This window comes from Plectropomus leopardus, chromosome 2, assembly GCF_008729295.1.
Source record: "Plectropomus leopardus isolate mb chromosome 2, YSFRI_Pleo_2.0, whole genome shotgun sequence".
Lineage (NCBI taxonomy): Eukaryota > Metazoa > Chordata > Actinopteri > Perciformes > Serranidae > Plectropomus > Plectropomus leopardus.
In genome coordinates, this window is record NC_056464.1 from 26209669 (window position 1) to 26229162 (window position 19494).

Consider the following 19494-nt stretch of genomic DNA (forward strand, 5'->3'; position numbering starts at 1 on the left):
TAGATAAGCACCTGTACACAGTATGATAACCCGCAATTCTCATACCTTGGTATACCTTGAAACCGATATATATCGCTTCAACTCTAGTTATGCCATAACATCCATGCAGGTTTTATATCACTATATGCAGAAACAAACCAAGACACGTTATCAAACGAAGACGAAGAGCCAACGCAATGCAACAACGACCACGATGTGTGCAGAGGTACATTTCTGGTGTCACAGCCGCAGAATCTTTCCTCAGAGTTCAAAAGTGTTGCAAAACAACAGCAAACACTAATAATCTGTGCAGAAACAGTATAGCCAGTGGATATGATTTACAGTCCCTGGATTTTCTTGGCAGCTGCCAACAGCAGGTCTCTTTTTTCTGAAAGCCTCTTACATCTTTTTTTATACTTGCCAAATTGAAACAGTATTTGTTTTAATGGGAGTTCTAATTAACCAGTATGTATTCCCCCTCTTGCTCTGCGAGTGGCTGAGCTATGAATGCAGGCTATGTGCTCATCCCCTTTGATTTGTTGTCACTGGAGCCTGCCAGCTGACACAGTGCCCGGTGAGAGGCTTAATGCCCAAGTTTTAATAATGTGGGGGACTACATGAATCTCCCCCTCTCATTGGTATTCAGGTGCAGAATGTCTTGTTAGAAGTCAGGGAGGGAGGCGGAATGAAGCCAGAGCTCCAGATTGTTCCGTACATTTTCCCCTCTCCATTTTTTTTTTTTTTTTTTTTTTTTGGCAACGGCGGAGCTTGCTTCTTAAAAATAATTCATCCCGTTTTTAAAAGAAGCGTCTGCGCTAGCTAATGGAAGAGCAGCAGCACAGTTTGGAGTCTCCCCTGGCTTATCTCTCTCAGACAGTTGTGGGGAGTCGCTGGTGAGCATGGTGTCAGCGTGCGTGGTACGGTGCAGCGCCGCGCGGGCAGGCAGGCCTGGGGACACAGATCAAAGGGAGGCAGGGGTGAGAGCCGCTCTGCCTCTGATCCCGTGTACGTGTGTGTGTGTGTGTGTGTGTGTGTGTGTGTGTGTGTGTGTGTATGTGTATGTGTGGAGGCCCGGCCCACTCACACAGCCCAAAGGCCCTCCTCAGATACACACACACATCCTTGTCATTCCAAAACACACAACACTTTCATAAAACTGCAAAACAGAAAAAAAGTTGCTCACAAAACTTTGCAAACTTCCTTCATCAAAACAGAAATAAAATCTCTATCCGTCATACCTCTGACTCCCCTATCACATCTCTCTATCATCCTGAACACCACACAACATCTCTGCAGCACATTCAACAGTGCGTTAACTCCGCAATAGAAATGCCTTTATTATTCCCTGATGTCATTATTTCTGCAAATTTCTCAGAGGAGTGAAACCCAAGCTCTGCCACTGAGCTCCTCTTGCATGGCTTCAGCTCTCCAGTCAGTGCAGTTGTTTTCTTTCCTCTCCCAGCAGGTGTCCCTGTCATGCAATAATGAGGAATTCAGCCCAAATGTCTCCCCACAAATCCAATGCCCATGAACGCTGCTTCAAAGAAGCATTTGAAAAGCATCTAAAAGGCTCTTTAGAGTTTCATATTACCAGCGTTTGTTGAAAATATACTATATTCTCAATAGATGACTGGCTGTCAAAGTGTGCCCTCTTTAGTTACAAGGAAGCTCTATTTCTAGTTTGTATGCATAATTCAAATGACCATTTATGAGGCCGAGACAAAGGCCAATCCCAACAAATGAAGTAGACCATGATAAAAAAGCAGACATAAGCTTAAATCTTCAGGTATAGATAGATAAAAAATACTGGAATGCCTGTCCTCTGTGCCCTTGCCTTTCCCTCTTTCCAACACCTGCTGTGCCGCTAAATGAAACAAGACCAACAACAAAACACACTTCTGGTTTCATACCTTTTGCCCAGCCATGCACAGCTTCACTCTCGCCACCCCTCTAATACACAGCCTCCCTCAACCAGCCCCAAACACGTTGTATATCCCACAATGACAGCAACCAGTTTGAGTGCGGACGGCTTTTCCACCGCCTGTAATGGGAAAATGTGTGCTGTCGGGATAGGTTATGGGATTGGGATGGACGCGAGCTCCTGTCGGGACTGCTGAACGCTGCAGGATTCCATTACAGACTTGGCACCTCGCCACCGCAGCCCATTTACTGGGAATCAGAGAATTTTTGTCAATCTTTACAGCGAGCGCTAGGCCATCAATGCCAGACACTTGAAGAAATAGCTTGCACATACCAATGCACAAGCATATCTCCTGCAAACAGATGCTGTCTGTAACTTACAATATCAAATTCTCATTTCCATCTCGATAGAGACTCTCTTTGTCCTGTTTTTTTTTCCATTACAGGGAAGGGAAAACTGGAGAGTCAAAACGTGCAGTAAATAAATGTGTGTCGATAATTTTCCAAAGCTGAAACTGATTTGCCGTTTGATTAGAATTCGTTTAAATGCAAAGACAAAACAGACTTGGACGAGGTAAACCTGGTGTTTATTGTGCGAGTTTTCTGTGTTGTGAGTTTTTATGTGGAAAGCTGCATGTTTGTGCAGAGAGAGAGAGAAAGATGGGGGCTGGCCAGCCCAGCAGGACGCTGCACCACAGAGTGAACTCTGATTCTGCTGTCAGTGGGAACATTCATCTCCATGCTGAGAGACTGATAGGAATGCCACACAGCATTCTGCATGCATTCAATACATTTCAATTCTGTGCAGTGCAAACATGGTGTGACACATCAAAAACATCCACACCACATGCATATGCCCCCTCTGAAAAAAATGAAGTTTAAGTTCTGAATAAATAAATGAATTAAAAAACAAATAAAATGCATTTCAGATGGCTTCATTAAACAAACCCACTTGATAGAGTAATTGAATAGTGAAAATCCAGGCTGTACAGTTGCCCAAAGGCTCCTGTCCTAATCCTCACTATGACAGGAAATGTTTAATATCCCAACACATTCTTGAATGCCTGTGAAGAGAGGGAGAGAAAGCGACAGTGTACCCCATGCCAGTATTAGAGAGAGCCATTAATGAAAAAAAAAAAAAACGACTCCATGTTCCTGGTGTTTTTCTGCAGGTTTGCAGTGAGAGCATTAGCAGTTAAAGCCCCTGTGCCACGATTAACAATCAAACACGCTGTGAGCCTCCATGTTATCCTCCGTCGCTCCAGCAGGAGAGAAAATCTCTTTTTTGTCACAAAATCCTTAATTCTTTCTTCTCTGAAGAAAGAGGGTAATACCAAGAATGTTTCCAATCTGCTTTGAGAAATATTTGAAGAAAAAAAAAAAAAACTCCCAATAAAACACGTGTGAACGACGGGGTAATTGTGGACAAATGCAGCATTGAAATTCATTTTCAACTCTTTACACACCATTTCAATCTTATTTTCTGCCTGTTAACCACATCTTGTTGGTGAGGGTGGGCAAGACTGGCCAGTATTGATGGGTAATTGTGTATAATTCACTCCGTACACACGATTTGCATCAATACAAATCATTTTTCATTCTGTGCTACTTAAAGCTCAACCCTCACCATAGAGTCGCATTTGAACGCTCATTAATGGAGGTGTCCAAAGAGGTTAACATGTGAAATCCTGCGCTTTTTCACAAGAGGAAGCAAACATACTGTCACATATTAAGAGGGCACACAGGAGAATGGGTAGAGTGGGTATTTTAGGGATTTAAACTGCAATTAGGAAACCCAGAAACCTACGTAGCCTGGGAAACGTTCTCCTCTATCATGACAGGAGTGCACAAGAGCACGTAAAGTGGCCAAACCTGTGAGAAAACCTCACATGTAGAGAGAGCACATCGCCTGTGTCACTCTGTACGTAGAGCTGCCTGGAAAATCATGCAGTAAAGAGATGAGAAAATCGCTACATAGCACTGGAGTCTTCCAGCTGCAGACAATTACGTGAAGAAGATTATGGGTCTACATTTATAAGCTTTAGCTAATTATTTCATCTGCATGTGTTCTCACTGCGCTGCGCAAGGATTTAGATGTCCCAGGAAAGTCGAAACCGCTGTTTGGAGCAGCTTGAGCACTTGCGGTACTATCAAGATGAATTTTAATTTGTTGATGTTAATCCAATTGTTTTACAAATGTAGCAATTTAGAGTAGCTAAAATAAATCCAGGGCTTTGGAAGGCGAACATAAAAGCCCACACTGGCAGTTATTTTGCTGAACATGCTGTTTCTGAATTTTAATTTCAGTCAAATACAATTACATATTCTGAACAGTGAGAGGAGGAGGAGGGGAGACTGATGGATGTGAGCGCTACCTATATGTGGAGACGTTATACGTTGATGTAAAACTTGTCTCGGACTGACCTGCGGGGAGAGCCCGTTGCCGACAGCGTTCATGTGGTTGCTGGATGCTGAGGGGCTCATGAAAGTATCGGAGTAGCTGGAGAAGCCGTGGCGATTGGACGAGAGACCGTAAGCGGAGCTGCTGTCAGCAGTCAGGCCTCCCTGGTGCATGGAGGATGGAGGCAGGGGCTGGGGTCTGTGCAATGTGCTGCTGCCATCTGACAACAAGGAAAACACAAACAGCTGAGAATTAAGGAAAAACACTTAAATCTCTGAGCTGAGGCCAAACAAGAATCCTCAAACACTGAGTCATAAGTCACACATTAAATGTCCTTCTTTTAAATTCATTACCATAGAAAAAAATGTCTCTTTATAGATTAAAAGTGTTGCAAAGGACTCAAGTGACCCACACAAGAGAAGAAGCGAAGGCCTGTTTCTGTTCTACTGTGACAAAGATGTGATTGTAAACATAACTGCTTGCTGCATGGTTCTTATAGCCTTCACATGGTTTATATATAATTCATAATGTTATTAACATGAACATAAAATATAGATGCATACCACAAATAACTACGACTAATGTAATCTTTAGTGGAATTAGATTAAACTCAAAACACAGAGCATACTTTATGTTTATTGGATGGAAACATTTTGTCTCACCCTGTGATAGCGTAGTGCTGGGGTAGCTGGACTCTGGTAGCTGGTATGTTGGTAAAGTTGGCATCCCTGTGGGCGGGAATCCTCCGGGAAGCAGGTGGTTAAAGGCGGCGAGCTGATTGGCCCCGGCCTGCTTACGCCACCGAGCTCGCCTGTTGCTAAACCACACCTGAGAAGAGGAAGAAATCAAAGCTTAAATTGTTTGTGTTTGCTCATTTTCAGCTCTGGATGTTGAGCTCCTGCAGGTTACAAGTTGTTTTTGTTTTACTTTAACTCCCATTTGTGTTTGTGCTGTAAGCATTTGACTCTCAGTGGAGTCTGCTGGCTCCTGCCACCTGTGATTAATCTGCCAGTTAGTGTGAGTGGTGGTGCTGGTGGTGGTTGAGAGAGTCCCTGTGGGAGCTGCCATAGAAGCTCAGTGGTCCGTCCCTGTTGTTCTTAAGTGGCTGAAGCTGTGATCTGTGTAAACAGGCTGCCCTAAGCCCTCTTCAGAGGAGAGAAGTCATTTAAAGGTCAGAGGTAGGCCACTAGTCTCCACATCACACACCTCAAGTATGTTTGTGAAGCTATCGGATGCTTTAAGAGAGGCCATCACTTTTCCGGAGACGCTCAGAAACATTAGCTTCTGACGTACTGTTTTAATGTGGTTGTTTTTAAAGCTTTAAAAGTCAGTTTAAAGAGAGAGAAAGTGTTTTTAACTTGAGAGTCAAGACGCGGAGGGCTGCAAAAAAATGCTCACAAAATGAGCAGGGACCAAAGCGCAGACACACAATGTCAATTCCCTGAATGAAAAGGGGAAAAAATAGGACTCTTTTGAACCGCAAAGATTTACACATTTTAAAAAGGCTTCTGCTTCAACAAAACATGAATATAATCAGGCGCTTCTGAAAAGAGCCAGCAACCTGTTCCATTTAACCAAGACAAGGCCCGGGCTTCACTGTGTGCTAAGGGTTGAAGGACATTGATCTATGCCTCGCACAGGCAATTCATCAGAGTTTAATACACTGTCAGCGCAGTTCATCTACTGTTGTGTTTCAAACGGCCCGGGCTATTGTGAGCGCACATGAAAGAGGGGGACAAAAGCCCCTCCATACGCCACGGAGAACAGTGGACACAAAGAGGGGGCGTCCCTTTTAAACAGGTCTTAAAGAGGGACACTTTCAAGGGGACTTACACAGCGACATACTCACTGCTTTTCGGGGTCTGCCTCTTTTTGTACACACAAACATACATATAAACTCGTATAGGCCTACAAGGGATCTCAGCCCAACAGAGATCTTAATTTGAATGTTTCCCACACAGTCGCTGCCTCTGCAAAGACCAGGTGATTCTTTTTTTGCCTATAGCTTGGTTTAGTCTAGAGAGAAAATGGGATGCAACAGGCGATGACTTTGTCAGGCTAACTTTAAACATGCAACTTGAAAAACCAACAGGAAATCTTTATCTCAAGCCCGATCGCCTCTAAAGACCATGTTTGAATCCCTCAATCAGCTATTCCAAAACAAATGCGGTGAGTGGCTCCAGTGAAATTTCTGCTATTGGGATGTAGTGGAGCGTGGTCCGAGGTCTGAACTAAGCTCCTACTGGGCCAGACAAACAGCTGCCTGGCCCAGGGGAGGGGGGCACGGGGGGCACACCCCTTTCTTCCACACACTCCCCATCACCCCACCCCGCAGTGCCACTTCACCTCCGACCTCATCCACTCACCCCACCCCTCTTTTATGTTCACTTTAACTTCCTTCCCCCGTTGTCATCCAAGCTTAGGAAGGAGGTGTTCCATCATGGCAGACACAAAACACTTAAACGTCCAAGTCCGCTTTTCGCTTTCCTTTTATCAGTGATGCATTTTCAGTTCCTTTCTTCTGCTCCTGTCTTTAATACTGATGTTGATGAAGTAAAACAATTTGCAGCCACTTCACCACAATGTTAGGCATGTTCTTCGCAAAAATAATTTCTCTTACAGATGTAATCCCATTGCTCTTATCACTGTGGGCTGAATATAATTCATAATTTATGTATCGCTTTGCTAAGAAAATCCATTGTAAACGCAGCTTTGAAATTTCTTTAAAAATTGATGCTCTATCACACCTTTCGATGTCTGATACAAACGCACAAGGTTCCTTTAGTGTCTGTATGAGACGCACCAGGCTTTCAACTAACCCTGATGTAAACCTATCTGAGGCAATGTTAGATGCTCAGAGTAACTGATTTTGCGTAAAGAGTGAGAAAGTCCACATAGGATGGAAGTCAGGGTGGATGGATGGGTCAAACAAACACAGGACTTTCACCCAGGAGATAACTCTTCATCTCCTGTGTGAAACCAGAAGTCAACCTTGACTTATTCTAACCTAAGATTATGTAAATTACGTATGTATGTCAAAAATTTCCATCATGTTATATTGCATCTAACAGTAACCCTGTAACAAACAGACTCATTTTGAATAAAACTACAGTTTTACTTCTCTGCCTGAATCCGACTGTGCATGACCCAACCGGCAAGGTTCAGGCCGGGCTGAAATTTCTCAAAACCCCTTCAGGCTTCAATCAGGTCAGGTTTGCGAGATTGTTTCACAAATGTCTGTTACAGCACTAAGAAGCACTTAAGTTGACTTAAGCTTGTAACAGATGTTTTAATTTTAATACATATTTGTATTTTTTGCAGTGGCAATTTGGTTTTTAATTAGGCTTAGAACCAAATTTCTGCTGTGGTTTGGGGTCTGGTCAGGTTTAGACAAAGACCATGTGGGTTCATGTAGGATCGGGCCTGTCATTATACAGGAACGTGTCATCTCTTGGTTGTCATCTTTTAGCATGTGTCCTTTCTGATTAAACCTTCCTTAAAAGTACATTTACAAACAACTTAACTGTTTTGCAATTGTTATAATTGCACAAAGATTGTGTGTTTGGTTAAGCTGATAAAGTCTTGTGTCTCCTACTTTAAGCTGCTGTTGATATTTTCAATATTGAACCAAGACCCCGATGTTTCCTGAACCTGAACCAAGTGACTTAAGATAAAAGACAAAAATTTGACTCACACTTTCAGGATAAACATTTTGTGACCTTTCCTTATCATTTTGATAGAATAATTGAATTTGTGGACTACAAATATTATTTCAAGAGGGCAGGGTTGTCTGATCACAGTCCCTTTAGCTGTCAGAAAAGACATAGTTAATTAAGAGTTTCCATATAATTTATGGAATTTACAGTATTCACAGGCGTTAAACAGACTTGCTTTAATGTTAACACAACAAACTTACCTAAATTACCAAACAGGCTGCAGCCCCTATGAGTTAGTGTGCACTGTGTCCACTTTAATGTATGGGCATGCATCACCGTCTGAGTGGACAATTGTCCGGCTCTCAGCACAGACTGGGATAAACACACAAGTGGTGACAGACATGCGCACGAGTGCCCATACGCTATCACACACATGCATACATTATGTGCACACACTTGCTCTCACACAGACTAACACACAGCCTGAAGCTGAGGATTTGAGGCTGCGCTCTGGAACCTGATCACAAAGTCACCTTGGACCACAGATTCTCCTCTGCTCTCCCCAATCCGGTTTAATTCTCTGCAGTACAGAGAGCTGCGGCGCTCCTCCATGTCTCCGCAATCTACCTACAAGTGTGCCGACGAGTTCGTGTGGCTCACTTCTGTTTCCTCTTCACGGACTAAAAGGTTTCCCTGCATCCAGTGCACTTGGAAGACGTATGCACTGCATCTATGAGTGGTTATGGGGAAAGTTTTGGGAGGCAGGGAGGATGGGAGTAGCATCTTAAGTCGAGCTTGTAAGACAGCAGGAAGGCTTGGGGTTGGAGGAGAGTGAAGGTTGTTGTGGAGCAGAAGAGGGTCTGGCTGCAAACCTCAATCGGATAACACACATTCACATTTTTAGCCCCCAGATTGCATTGCTTCATTTGCCTTTAATCTCCCATTCACCCTCAGCCGACAGAATCAATTCCTAGCAATCAACTGGCGTTTTGCATTTCCTTATCACTGATCAGTGATAACATGCACTCACAAACATCATAAACGTGTGACACTGCACTGCAGTGAAAAACCTCTCTGTGTTGTTTCTCTTAAATAGGATCACTCATATTTCAGAATTCCCCCCGTTCAGACAATCCTCCATGAATTATTTCGTCAAAGACGAGCGCTGAATGTGTGACGCCTTTCTGGAGCCAATTTGCAACATTCGGTAGATGAATACCAAGAGCCGAGATAATGACAAAACAAAATGTGCTGCTGACTTCATATCCACAAAAACACAGAGGGGTGATGCAACCAGCCTCAACATACAAATCCTCTTCTGTCTCATACCACGCAATACCCCCCCTCCTCCTCCTCATCCTCCTCTCTCCTTCCCCTCTTCTTTCCCCTCTCTCTCTCTCTCTCTGATTCCCTCCCTGCTTGCCTTCCAGACTGGCACTATGCTAATTAAAGTAGCTAGGAGTGTGAATTTGAGAGGAGAGTGGGATTAGCTTGATAAGTATCAGGAGTACAGAAGCACTGTACCAAAGTCATTTAAATTCTAATAATAAGAAACTGTTAGAACATTCACACTGATGCATTGCAACAATTTCTCCCCTACAATCTACACAAATCCTATTTATTCCTTTATGAAACATAAACCCATACTGGCGGGAATACAGTTGCCTGTTGGGTTTGGTTGTCACCACTCGGCTCCATTGTGTTTTCCTCTCTTGCCGCTGGTACTCGACTGATATTATAACAATCAGGAAATTGTGTAGTACCTCCTGATACCTCCCTATGGGATTACATTTCAACTTGCTGCGATGAAAACTTGTTTAAAAGCGTGAGTTTGAATTTGCTTGCAATGGTCTGTCCAACCCTGTCTCCTAGAAATTACATTTGTACGTTACTAAACTGCTTTCTTTATTTTGTCGTTTAAAAACGCAATAGCTGCCGGGATTACAATGTTTCTTACAGGAAACAAAACAACACATTCATGTACCATGCAGGCTTAGTATGGAGGATAACGGGCTTACAAAGTGCAGGACTTTGTCATGAGAACCTCGGGTTCATGCCCAGACTCAGGAATTATGCTCCTTTATAGAACTTCCAGTACTTTTTTGGAAGTATCTGTACTTTACTTGAGTTTTTATATTTCTGTCAGCTTAGTTTTATTCCAGCCCTAAGCATTTTAGTAACTCACTACAAATTAGGAAAGGAAGGAAGGAAGTAAGGAGGGGATGGATAAATAGAAATAGAAATAGGTGGGAGGGAAAAACTGGATTTTGTTCTTTAACCCTTTAAAGCTTTAGCAAATTGCCCTGATTTCCTTCAAATACGTGAGAAGGCAATGAAGAACCAAAGAAGAAATGACTGAAAAATTAACAAGAATTTATTAAAAAGTATAGGAAAATTACCCGATATTTTATATTTTAAAAAAGGAAAAAAAAGGAGATGACCAGGAAAAAGTACTTACAATTCTGTTATGTGATTTTAAATATGTAATTGTAATTATGATAACTATGAAAAAAATATCCTTAGCTTTTATCTTTTTTCCCCTTGCTTTAAAAAAAAAAAAGTCAACTAATTTTTTTGCAGTTTGCGGAACATTTCTTACCAGTTTGCTCACTGCCTTATTACCCATGTTTCTGAAGGAAATCACACTAATTTGCTCAAGGTTTAAAGGTTTAAATACCTGTGAAAGAAGTCTGAAAGCAGCTCAAGAAAAGTGAAGTCACTCCAGGTTTTAAAGGTTTATAGCTATAAGTTATAAAAAAACACAACTTGCTTTTCTTCATGTGCAATGTACACTCTGTTTTCAGGGATGTTCATTTTACAGAGAAGTAAACTTTTACTTGTATTTTTACTTTCAATACGTAACTGCATTTAATATCATAAATTACTTTTGATACTTAAGTACAGTAAATGTCAGATACTTTTAGATGTTTACTCAAGTATTATTCTGATAGGTGACTTTACTTTCTACCAAAGTCATTTTCTGGTAAGAAATCTGTATTTTTACTCAAGTATGGCTTTCAGATACTTTATCCACCACTTGTAGTCACTGAATGGACAATATATCCGAAGATTGTTTATTTTGGTGGAAAATAATTGAAATACGTCATTGGTGAACATTTTCCTGATACGTTCACTGTCAACATTTTGTGACTTGCCAGGTACATTAATTAGCAACACTTCCTCACTAAGTCAAGGAAAACATGATTCGCCAAGCTCTACACTTCCTTCAAAATGTCTCTCTCAAAGCACATTTGCTATTTCAGATTAGTTAAACATAATTTTAAATGTAATTTCGAGGACACAGGACTGGTCTTTCACAAAAAGCTATAAAAACCTGTGCACATACAGGTCTTTTCTCTGTGCTCATTCCACTGCATTGACAGTCCAGCACAAGCCGCAGATAAAGAGAGAAACTTTTCAAATTGATTTGCACGCTTCGTAAAAAGCAATGCTTATACCTTATTAGATTCTACAGAGTATAATAGCTACATGCAGAATGTTTATTGGTAATGAAAGAGGATCTATGTGACAGATTCGGTAAAGTGAGCCGGAGGCGGCGTGCTGAGATGATGAGCCTCAGCCGAGACTCAGGAGTCACTCTCTTAAAAACTTCAGTCTAAATAGAGAATGTAATTTGCTTCATCTGTGAGCGCTGATTTACAGCGGCCCGCAGCCTATTGCCTGCACCCCTGATCGCCACCCCCACCTGGTCCACTCTGAGCAGACAATAATAATGCCCTCTCGTCTAATAGCTCATGGAGTGGCTCTTCCGCCCGCTCCTGTTAAAACTGAGGGGTTATCAGATGGAAAGTGGCAGCGCACACTGCATCAGTGGAGCACATACTGAAGGTAGACGTGGCAGTGTCCCCTCCCACTGAGACAGCCTGGAACTAATTGCTGAGAGATACGGATCATATCGCACAATTTGTCAGTTGGGGTGATAAAACCATTGCATGGCTTGTGGTAGCGAAGCAGCGCTGGTAGCTCTGCTGAAAGGGGCAGCGGGGCTGATAAAGATGGATGGTGAAAGGGTCTTAAAATGGCAGGCGAGGGCAGACACAAGGGAGTTAGCTCTGTTTATGAGTTTAGGTTGTGAGTCAGCGCTAAGCCAAACACTCATCACTTCCACAAGAATCTAGCACTTTAATTTACAACACAGCTCTGGGTGCTGGCGGCAGAGCGCGGGTGCAGTTTGCTTCTGAATCCAACCTGGAAAAAACTGCTCTGCACATTATCACCATGTTTAATGACTAACGGGTAACACAGAACCATAACCGCAGACACGAGTTAAAATATGAGTCTGTGTGAGCTCCGACACCCCCTGCTTTTACTTTCTCTCTCAGCCCCAAACACCAGTTTGTCTGCAAACGACATCTGGAAGATGCGTCATTGCAGCTGTGCTGGAGAAGCTTTGCTCTCAGGCCAAAGGGTCTCCTCTCTGCTGCCCTGTGATGGGCCTTTTGGGCACCTATGTGAGAGCCCAGCTGGTGGACATTTTCAGAACGCCCACATGCACACACTATCAAATTCACATTTAAACCAAATTCTTCCAGATCTAATTCATCTTTATAATCTTATTCTTCATTAAAAGCTTTCGATGTTGATCTTTATGTGATTTTTTTTAGTAGTAGCTGAAAGAACAATGATTCCTTTGAGATGAATTGAAACAATCAGTCTTATGTTATAGTCATAGATCCACATCATGCTTTACCAAACTCCGTTTTAACTTTAGGCATTATTTATTTTGGCTACCAGAGCCCCTTACCTCGTAACCTTCTCCGAAAATTAAGTTTGAGTTGACCTTTTGAGACTTTCAAAGCCTTTAAGAATTAGATTACGAGGAAAATAGCATTAACAAATTATAGCCATGACTCAAATTCCTCAGGTTTTCACATGACATCATTTAAGTCTATTATCTAACGGCAAACACACAGCAGTCACTCCGTCTTCTTCCTTTCTTCCCTCTCCTGCTTTCATGTTTAGATATTTTTGTCAGGCTCCAGAAATACGCAGGTAGCGCTAATACAAGAGTGGATTTTGTTTTCAAACCTGAGGTGTTGCTGTCCTCCGTGATGACTTTGACTTGCACTAGACTGATGCATTCGTGCATCGCATTTAAAAATAAGCGAAAAATGTGGTTTGGACAATTATGCGGCTGTATGAAACCATATTAAGATTGTTGGAACTCAGTTTACAAACTGTAAAATTGAATTTATTTTCCAAAAACTTATTATGAAAATGTATTAGAGTAGATGCTTTCAGTTCTTCAACCTCCTGTCCACATTTACACCCTAAAAGAAAAACTAATATATGGCCTTTTAACAGCCATGAGATAAATTTCTCCTCCCTTGAGTGAGGCATTAAACACTCAGACATGCAGGACATCCTTGCGTGTTGGGGGGTTTCAAGATGGACAAAGACATGTGTGGAATTAGTTACCCCAACTGCATGTTTGTAGTGTGATGAACAGTTAGCATGCGGTGAGGAGTTTGGGGGGTTCAGAGGGAGTGTGAACGACTGTGGTAAGAGGAGAGGAGTGCCCCAGACCCTTCTTTCTTTTTTTTTTTACTAGCGGCTGATTGATTAATGTTGTTGTCGGGGCACAGGGTCCCTGGAGAGGATGAGGAACCCTGTGTGATATGTGGAGGGTTTTACAAGCAGCGGCGAGCTTGAAAGTGATGGGATGAGATCCTGGCCAAAGGCCGAAATGAGAAATCCATCAGGAATGCATTCCCTTTCTCTCCTCTCCTCTTTTTTTTCTCCCTCTCTCCGTCTTTGGAAGAACAGCTGCTGCCATAACTCTACTGTACATATCTTCCTTCAATCTTACATGCAACTGCAGGGGCACCCGTGCTGTCAGACAGTCTGAAGGTCTGAGGTGTGAAGATGGGGAGTTTTTCTCTCAAACATCTCCAACATGAATGATAAGCAGCAATACATGAACAGTACGGTAAAAAGGGCAACATCCTCCTGATGAGTAAATAATCGCTTTGGGTAAAAGTTTTCAGAGCATAAAATTTGATATCTTATGCCCTGTGTTTACGGGAATTATGGTATTTGGTGTTCAGGCAGCACAGATCCATGCAAGGCCTGCACCAGGCGAAACACAGTGTGAGCCTCTTGTTCTTCATGAGTTTCAGCACTGAGCGACTACAACATGTTGTTGTCAAGTTAAGTTTTTACAGCTAGCATTAGTTAAAATACACGTATTTAAAGCATCTGACATGCAAAAAAAACATAATTCCTCATTTCCCTCTAGCCATGCAGATAGCTTCAGTTTTATTTGTCCAAGTTTTGAGACACACATCTCTGAAATTTCTGCCTCCACAACCAGTGGCAATCCCCAACTCTGGGGGGCCCCCAGGCAAAGAAGCCCATCAAGGCCCATCGAGGTCATACTGAGCTAAAAGAGGCTCTTTGGGGCAGCAGCGGTGCACTGGGAAGGTTTAAGGGGGTTATAGATGTCATTGCAAAATGGGCCAATATGAGTGGCCATCAGGGGCCCCTTTTTTCCAAATTCTTTTGGGGGGCCCAAGCATTTGCCTGGCTTGCTTCTTCTGATGGTGCGTCCCTGTCCACACCAGTACAATGATGGTGAATCTCGTTATTAGCGATTTATCTTTTCAGACACAATGTCTTTGGTAGAAAGTTTTAGAGTTGTATATTTTGTCGGAAAGTAAGTACTTACAAGTATTGGCGTAATGTATTGAAATTACAAAATAAACTGTAATCTCTTAGAGTTAGTGAGAAAAAGCATGTAATTAAATTACTTATCAAAATATTGATCGTTACATCCATATATTTTTTTGGTAAAATGTTTATATGTACAATATAACATTAATTTTGTTGCCTTACATCTTTTAGGCATGCAGGAATATTCCTAGACAACATCGTTGGGACAGTTGTGGCAGCATGTGTTCAAATTTTGAGCACTGTTTTTGATTGGTTCTTGAATTTGCACTATGTCTCATCTGTCAATCACACCAATAATTATCGTTCTAAGCAACAAAGACTGCCATGGCTGGCTGCAACCAGCTGACCATGCCAAGGTGTGAGGCCATGATGTTGGAGAATGTCTTTCAGTGCTGGATATTCAACAGCACTATCCTTCTGAAATCAGAGAAGGACTCTAACATCAGTGTATAGTGTGAAGTTTGTTTACCAGCGTTGAAAATGTTCGATGTGAAACCATCAGATTTATCACCCAGAATAAAATATTTGTTATAGAGGCATTCAAATGTAATAAGTAAAATTACTTTGGTGAGGTAATTAAAATAGCAGCAGTATTTTTTTCATATGTTTTAACAAGGTAACTATAATAATCTGTTACCTATTACATTTCAGAAGTACTCTTCCCAGTACTGAAGACCATATGTTTGTATATGTATTAATAAGCGGGGTGAATTGACATCATTGGTGCTGTCAGCAGTTTGTCTAACCTGTACTCTGGCCTCTGTGAGTTTTGTCCTCTGAGCCAGCTCCTCTCTGGTGTAGATGTCTGGGTAATGTGTCCTTTCAAAAGCCTTCTCCAGCTCCTCCAGCTGCTCGGCGGTGAAAGTGGTGCGACTGCGTCTCTGCTTCCTCTTAAGGGGCAGGTCGGGCTCTGAGTCCACATCTGAACCCTCGTCTGTGCGGTTACCTGAGGTGAAAAAGAAAGAGACCGAGAGGCCATCTATGTGATCACGGACTGAAATCAAGTTAAGGAGTGCTTTGTGTGAATTAACTGAGGGCTGTCTGTAGAAAATAGCATCAATTGTGAGCTGCAGCTGATCGAGAAGGAGCTCTAACAGCATTATCTGCATTTTTGGAGGATCTTTTGTTGCTCCAGAGAGCGGGGACTGGCAACACAGAGGATTCAAATGACAGCGACTCCTCTCTGGATATACAACTGGGAGAATATTATCTTAATCTGTGGATATTTATTTAATATAGAGTAGGCCCTGATACACAATCCTGCCTCTGTGAGGGGCCCCAGAGGCTGTCGAGGCAGAGGGCTGAGGGGGAGCGGGGGTGTCGGTGGGTAGAGGGGTTAATCTGCACAGGCCACCTTGCTGCTCCTCACCCTGCTTTTCTCTCTCATTGGCCCAGGGCACACTGCTCGTACACAGCTCAGCCAAAGTGTATAAAATAGAACACAATATCACACCAAAACCATTCAGCCCCATGTGTTTCCATCTGCTGTCATTAAATGAATTAGAACATATTTTACATTACTTTTTAGGCATTCAACTAAGCTGAATTTTTGCTCGAGGAATATAGATACAGCACAAAGCTGTACAATCCGGGCCGACAGGGAAATTTTTGACAGCAAATACGCATTACCATTGCACATTACCATTATAACTGAATTTAGAAAATTGCATCATTTTCACCTCCTCTGCATGTCTATTCAAACTACATGGCCCTTTTCATTTCATGTCATAAAATTCATATTTTCATAATTTCCTCATTGAGACATTGACAAGGCGGCATGATGTGCCAGTGTTGCTCCAGGCCTAGTTGGATTGCATCATGCACAGTCCAGAAAGTGTGGGAGAGGGAAAATAAAGGGAGATATTGAAGGAGAGGGTGTATGGAGAGATTTCTGCTTCTGACAGAGGCCCTGCGTTATTCAGCTCGAATGAAAACTATAACGCTCACCTGCACATCTCACTGAGCTCCTACCATCTAATTCATTGTCTTACAGCTCCGATCTCTGTTTATAGCTCACTCCAGTCCCATCTTTCAACATAAGTGGACAAAAGAATACTCAAACCTAGCCTCCAAATAACAACTGTGAGAACAAAAGAGCAACAGAGCTGGCGGAGTCTCAAGGCCAGCTCCAGAGTTTAATTAAACAAGGAATTATGGGATTATATGGAGACTATCATTACAGGCCACTCTATGAGTCTTCTACGAACATTTTTGTCCCCCTGAGCTCATGCTCAATGATTCTCTGCGGATTACATGTGGCCGCAGGACATGAGGCCGCATTCATTAAATCAATTCTTCAGTCTTATCCTTTTTAATAAAGATTGATTCTTGAAGCACGGGCTCACTCCGCCGCAGAACACCCTTGAACATACAAAGTTGAATATGTACATACACCACCTATCCCTTTGTTGGTTTTCATGAGGATGCGTATATCCATTTGCCCGGTAACTTGCCATGACGACACTTGAGACCAGCGTGGCAGTGTGCAGATCACTTTCCAAAGTCACCTCTGTGTCCTACAGGGAGACGTCGTGGGGGCCAGAGTAGACACATACTCAAGGGGGCTCGGAGAAAGACACCAAAGTCCTCTCTCCTCCTCAAATTATTTTCTTTTCCTCGCCCTTTGTTTGAGGTGCTTTCGTAAGACTTTATGTTGCGAGTAAACCGCTGTGGCAATCTGTGTCACATTTAGCATGCTATCAGGCTAATGACTGATAAACCTCAACAGACAATAGCTTGTACTGCTGCTCACCATTAAGCCCCGCAGAGCCAACACATCTGCTCTTGTACATGAACCAGAAGCACAAGGTCAACAGCCCTGCCTGTAATGAGCAAGGGAAAATGGAAAATGGCACACGCTGTATGGGGCCAACTGGGACTGGGGTTGGACGTAAAACTCATCTATATGCCGACTACATTTGGCGAACAGAAGACAGAAACACATGGCTGCTCTCCATGTTGATGGAAGACAGACACTGACTTCTGGTTATTACACAGTCACGTTACAACAGTCCGTCTAAAAAGAAGACGACTTACAAACTGGTATAAAGACAGAAAGCAATTTTTTCAGTCTTTTTTGATGACAAAACCACTTTAAAATCTTGATTTCATGTCCTCTTTTTCCCTCTGCCACTGTTAACAATCACAGACAAAATGAGACTCAGTGAGCAAAGTCCCTGCAGGGCTGTTGAGGTCAATTCCTTAATAGTCCGCAAGCCACAAAAAGGTACACTCTGATTAGACCTTTGTATAATATGACTGCGGTAATTACATTCACAGGTTCATGGGATATCGATAAACCACTCATGCCTTGTTTCATTACTTATCGTCCAATTAGAATCTAATTATGTGCCATCCAGTGGGCACGATTACTGCCGTGTACTCTCCTCCAGGGGCCCTCTGAGGTTTTTCCCCCAATATTGATTTAGAATCGTGCCCATTACAAAAAGGAATTAATCAGGTTTGCGCATTGCTTTGTCTAGGTAAGTGCTTGATTAAGATTAGAAATAAAACAGGGTATGACTTGAGTAAAAGCTACCTTAACCTAGACTGTAATGAATGTCATGACTTGTAAATAAGATGGCTTCAATACAAGCAGTAGTGAAGGAAGTAGATCCTTTACTTAAGTAAAAGTACTAAAAACACACTGTAAAAAAACTCTGTTACAAGTAACAGTCCTGTTTTTAAAATGTTGCAAGTACTGTAAGTACAGGATGCAAGTTCGCCAAGGAAAAGGTGTTTGAAGAAGTGTTAAAAAAGTACTCAATAAAGAAAATAAATTAATTTAATAAATAAATAAAAATAATTAAAAGGAAAAGCAACACATCTGAGAAGCTGAAACCATGAAATATGTTTGCATGGGAAAAGAAAAATTATTATCAATATAGTTGCCAGTATATCTTCTAATCAATCAACTAATTGTTTCAGCTGCACTTGGGATATGCTTTGTGTGCAAAAAATATGTTAAGTAACTTCAGTTATAAAATACTTGTAGTGGTATAAAATGTACAATATTTTCCTCTGTAGTGAAGTTTAAGTAGAAAATGGCATGACATTAAAATATTTAAGTTAAGTAGTTCAAATTTGTACTTAAGTAAGATACTTGAGTAAAAGTACCAAAATAGGTTAGAAGAATTTAATGTCAGGACAATTCCTTTTACCAACGCCAATTTGGCGTAAAATACTGACAACAGATTACATTAATATTTTGTTAATCTTAACTTGTGTTGTTAGGTAACTGAATTCCAATGTCCAAGGGTCTCATGTCCTTGTCACCTTCAAGTAGAATAACAAAAATGTATTTTAAGTTATTAACTAAATAACAAACAAAATAAAATAAATAAATACCAAAATCCAACATACTAAATGTGACAATATCATGTAAACTCTGCATAACATTTTGTTGTTAAATTATGTTACATTTAAAATATTGCCAACCTGATTTTCATTTTTTTCAGAACACATTCTCATCCCAAGCTGTCACATATCACCGCTTTGTCAGTGGACTACATGTCTACATATTACATGCTAAGCATCTTCCTGCATCTGCTGCTGATGTTCCTGGATGTCACAACCAACGTTGGGATGTCAACAAAAGTATGCGATAAGGTTAGGTTTAGAAAAAAACGTCATGCTTTGGCTCTGCATTCATATGGAAAGCAAACACTGGGCTCCCGGGTGAAAGTCTGGGGTTTTTTGGATCCATCCACCTGCCTGCTGTATAGGGACTTTAAAGCTCCAATATTACATTGTTACCTGCAGTGTTTTAAACTGTTGCTGTCCAGCAGCTCGTCACATGCCTGTGACAGGTGCGTCTGACCACATTAAGAACTGGAGCGGCTCACC

At 41.8% G+C, this 19494-nt stretch overlaps 1 protein-coding gene across 1 annotated transcript in view; it reads right to left on the reverse strand.

Moving 5' to 3' along the window:
* The window catches only part of pax7a (paired box 7a), a 54311-nt gene that overhangs the window by 12673 nt on the left and 22144 nt on the right, over positions 1-19494 (reverse strand). The window contains 3 exon segments of the mRNA XM_042506558.1: positions 4324-4520; positions 4963-5128; positions 15396-15595. Coding sequence (XP_042362492.1) covers positions 4324-4520; positions 4963-5128; positions 15396-15595 — 563 coding nt within the window.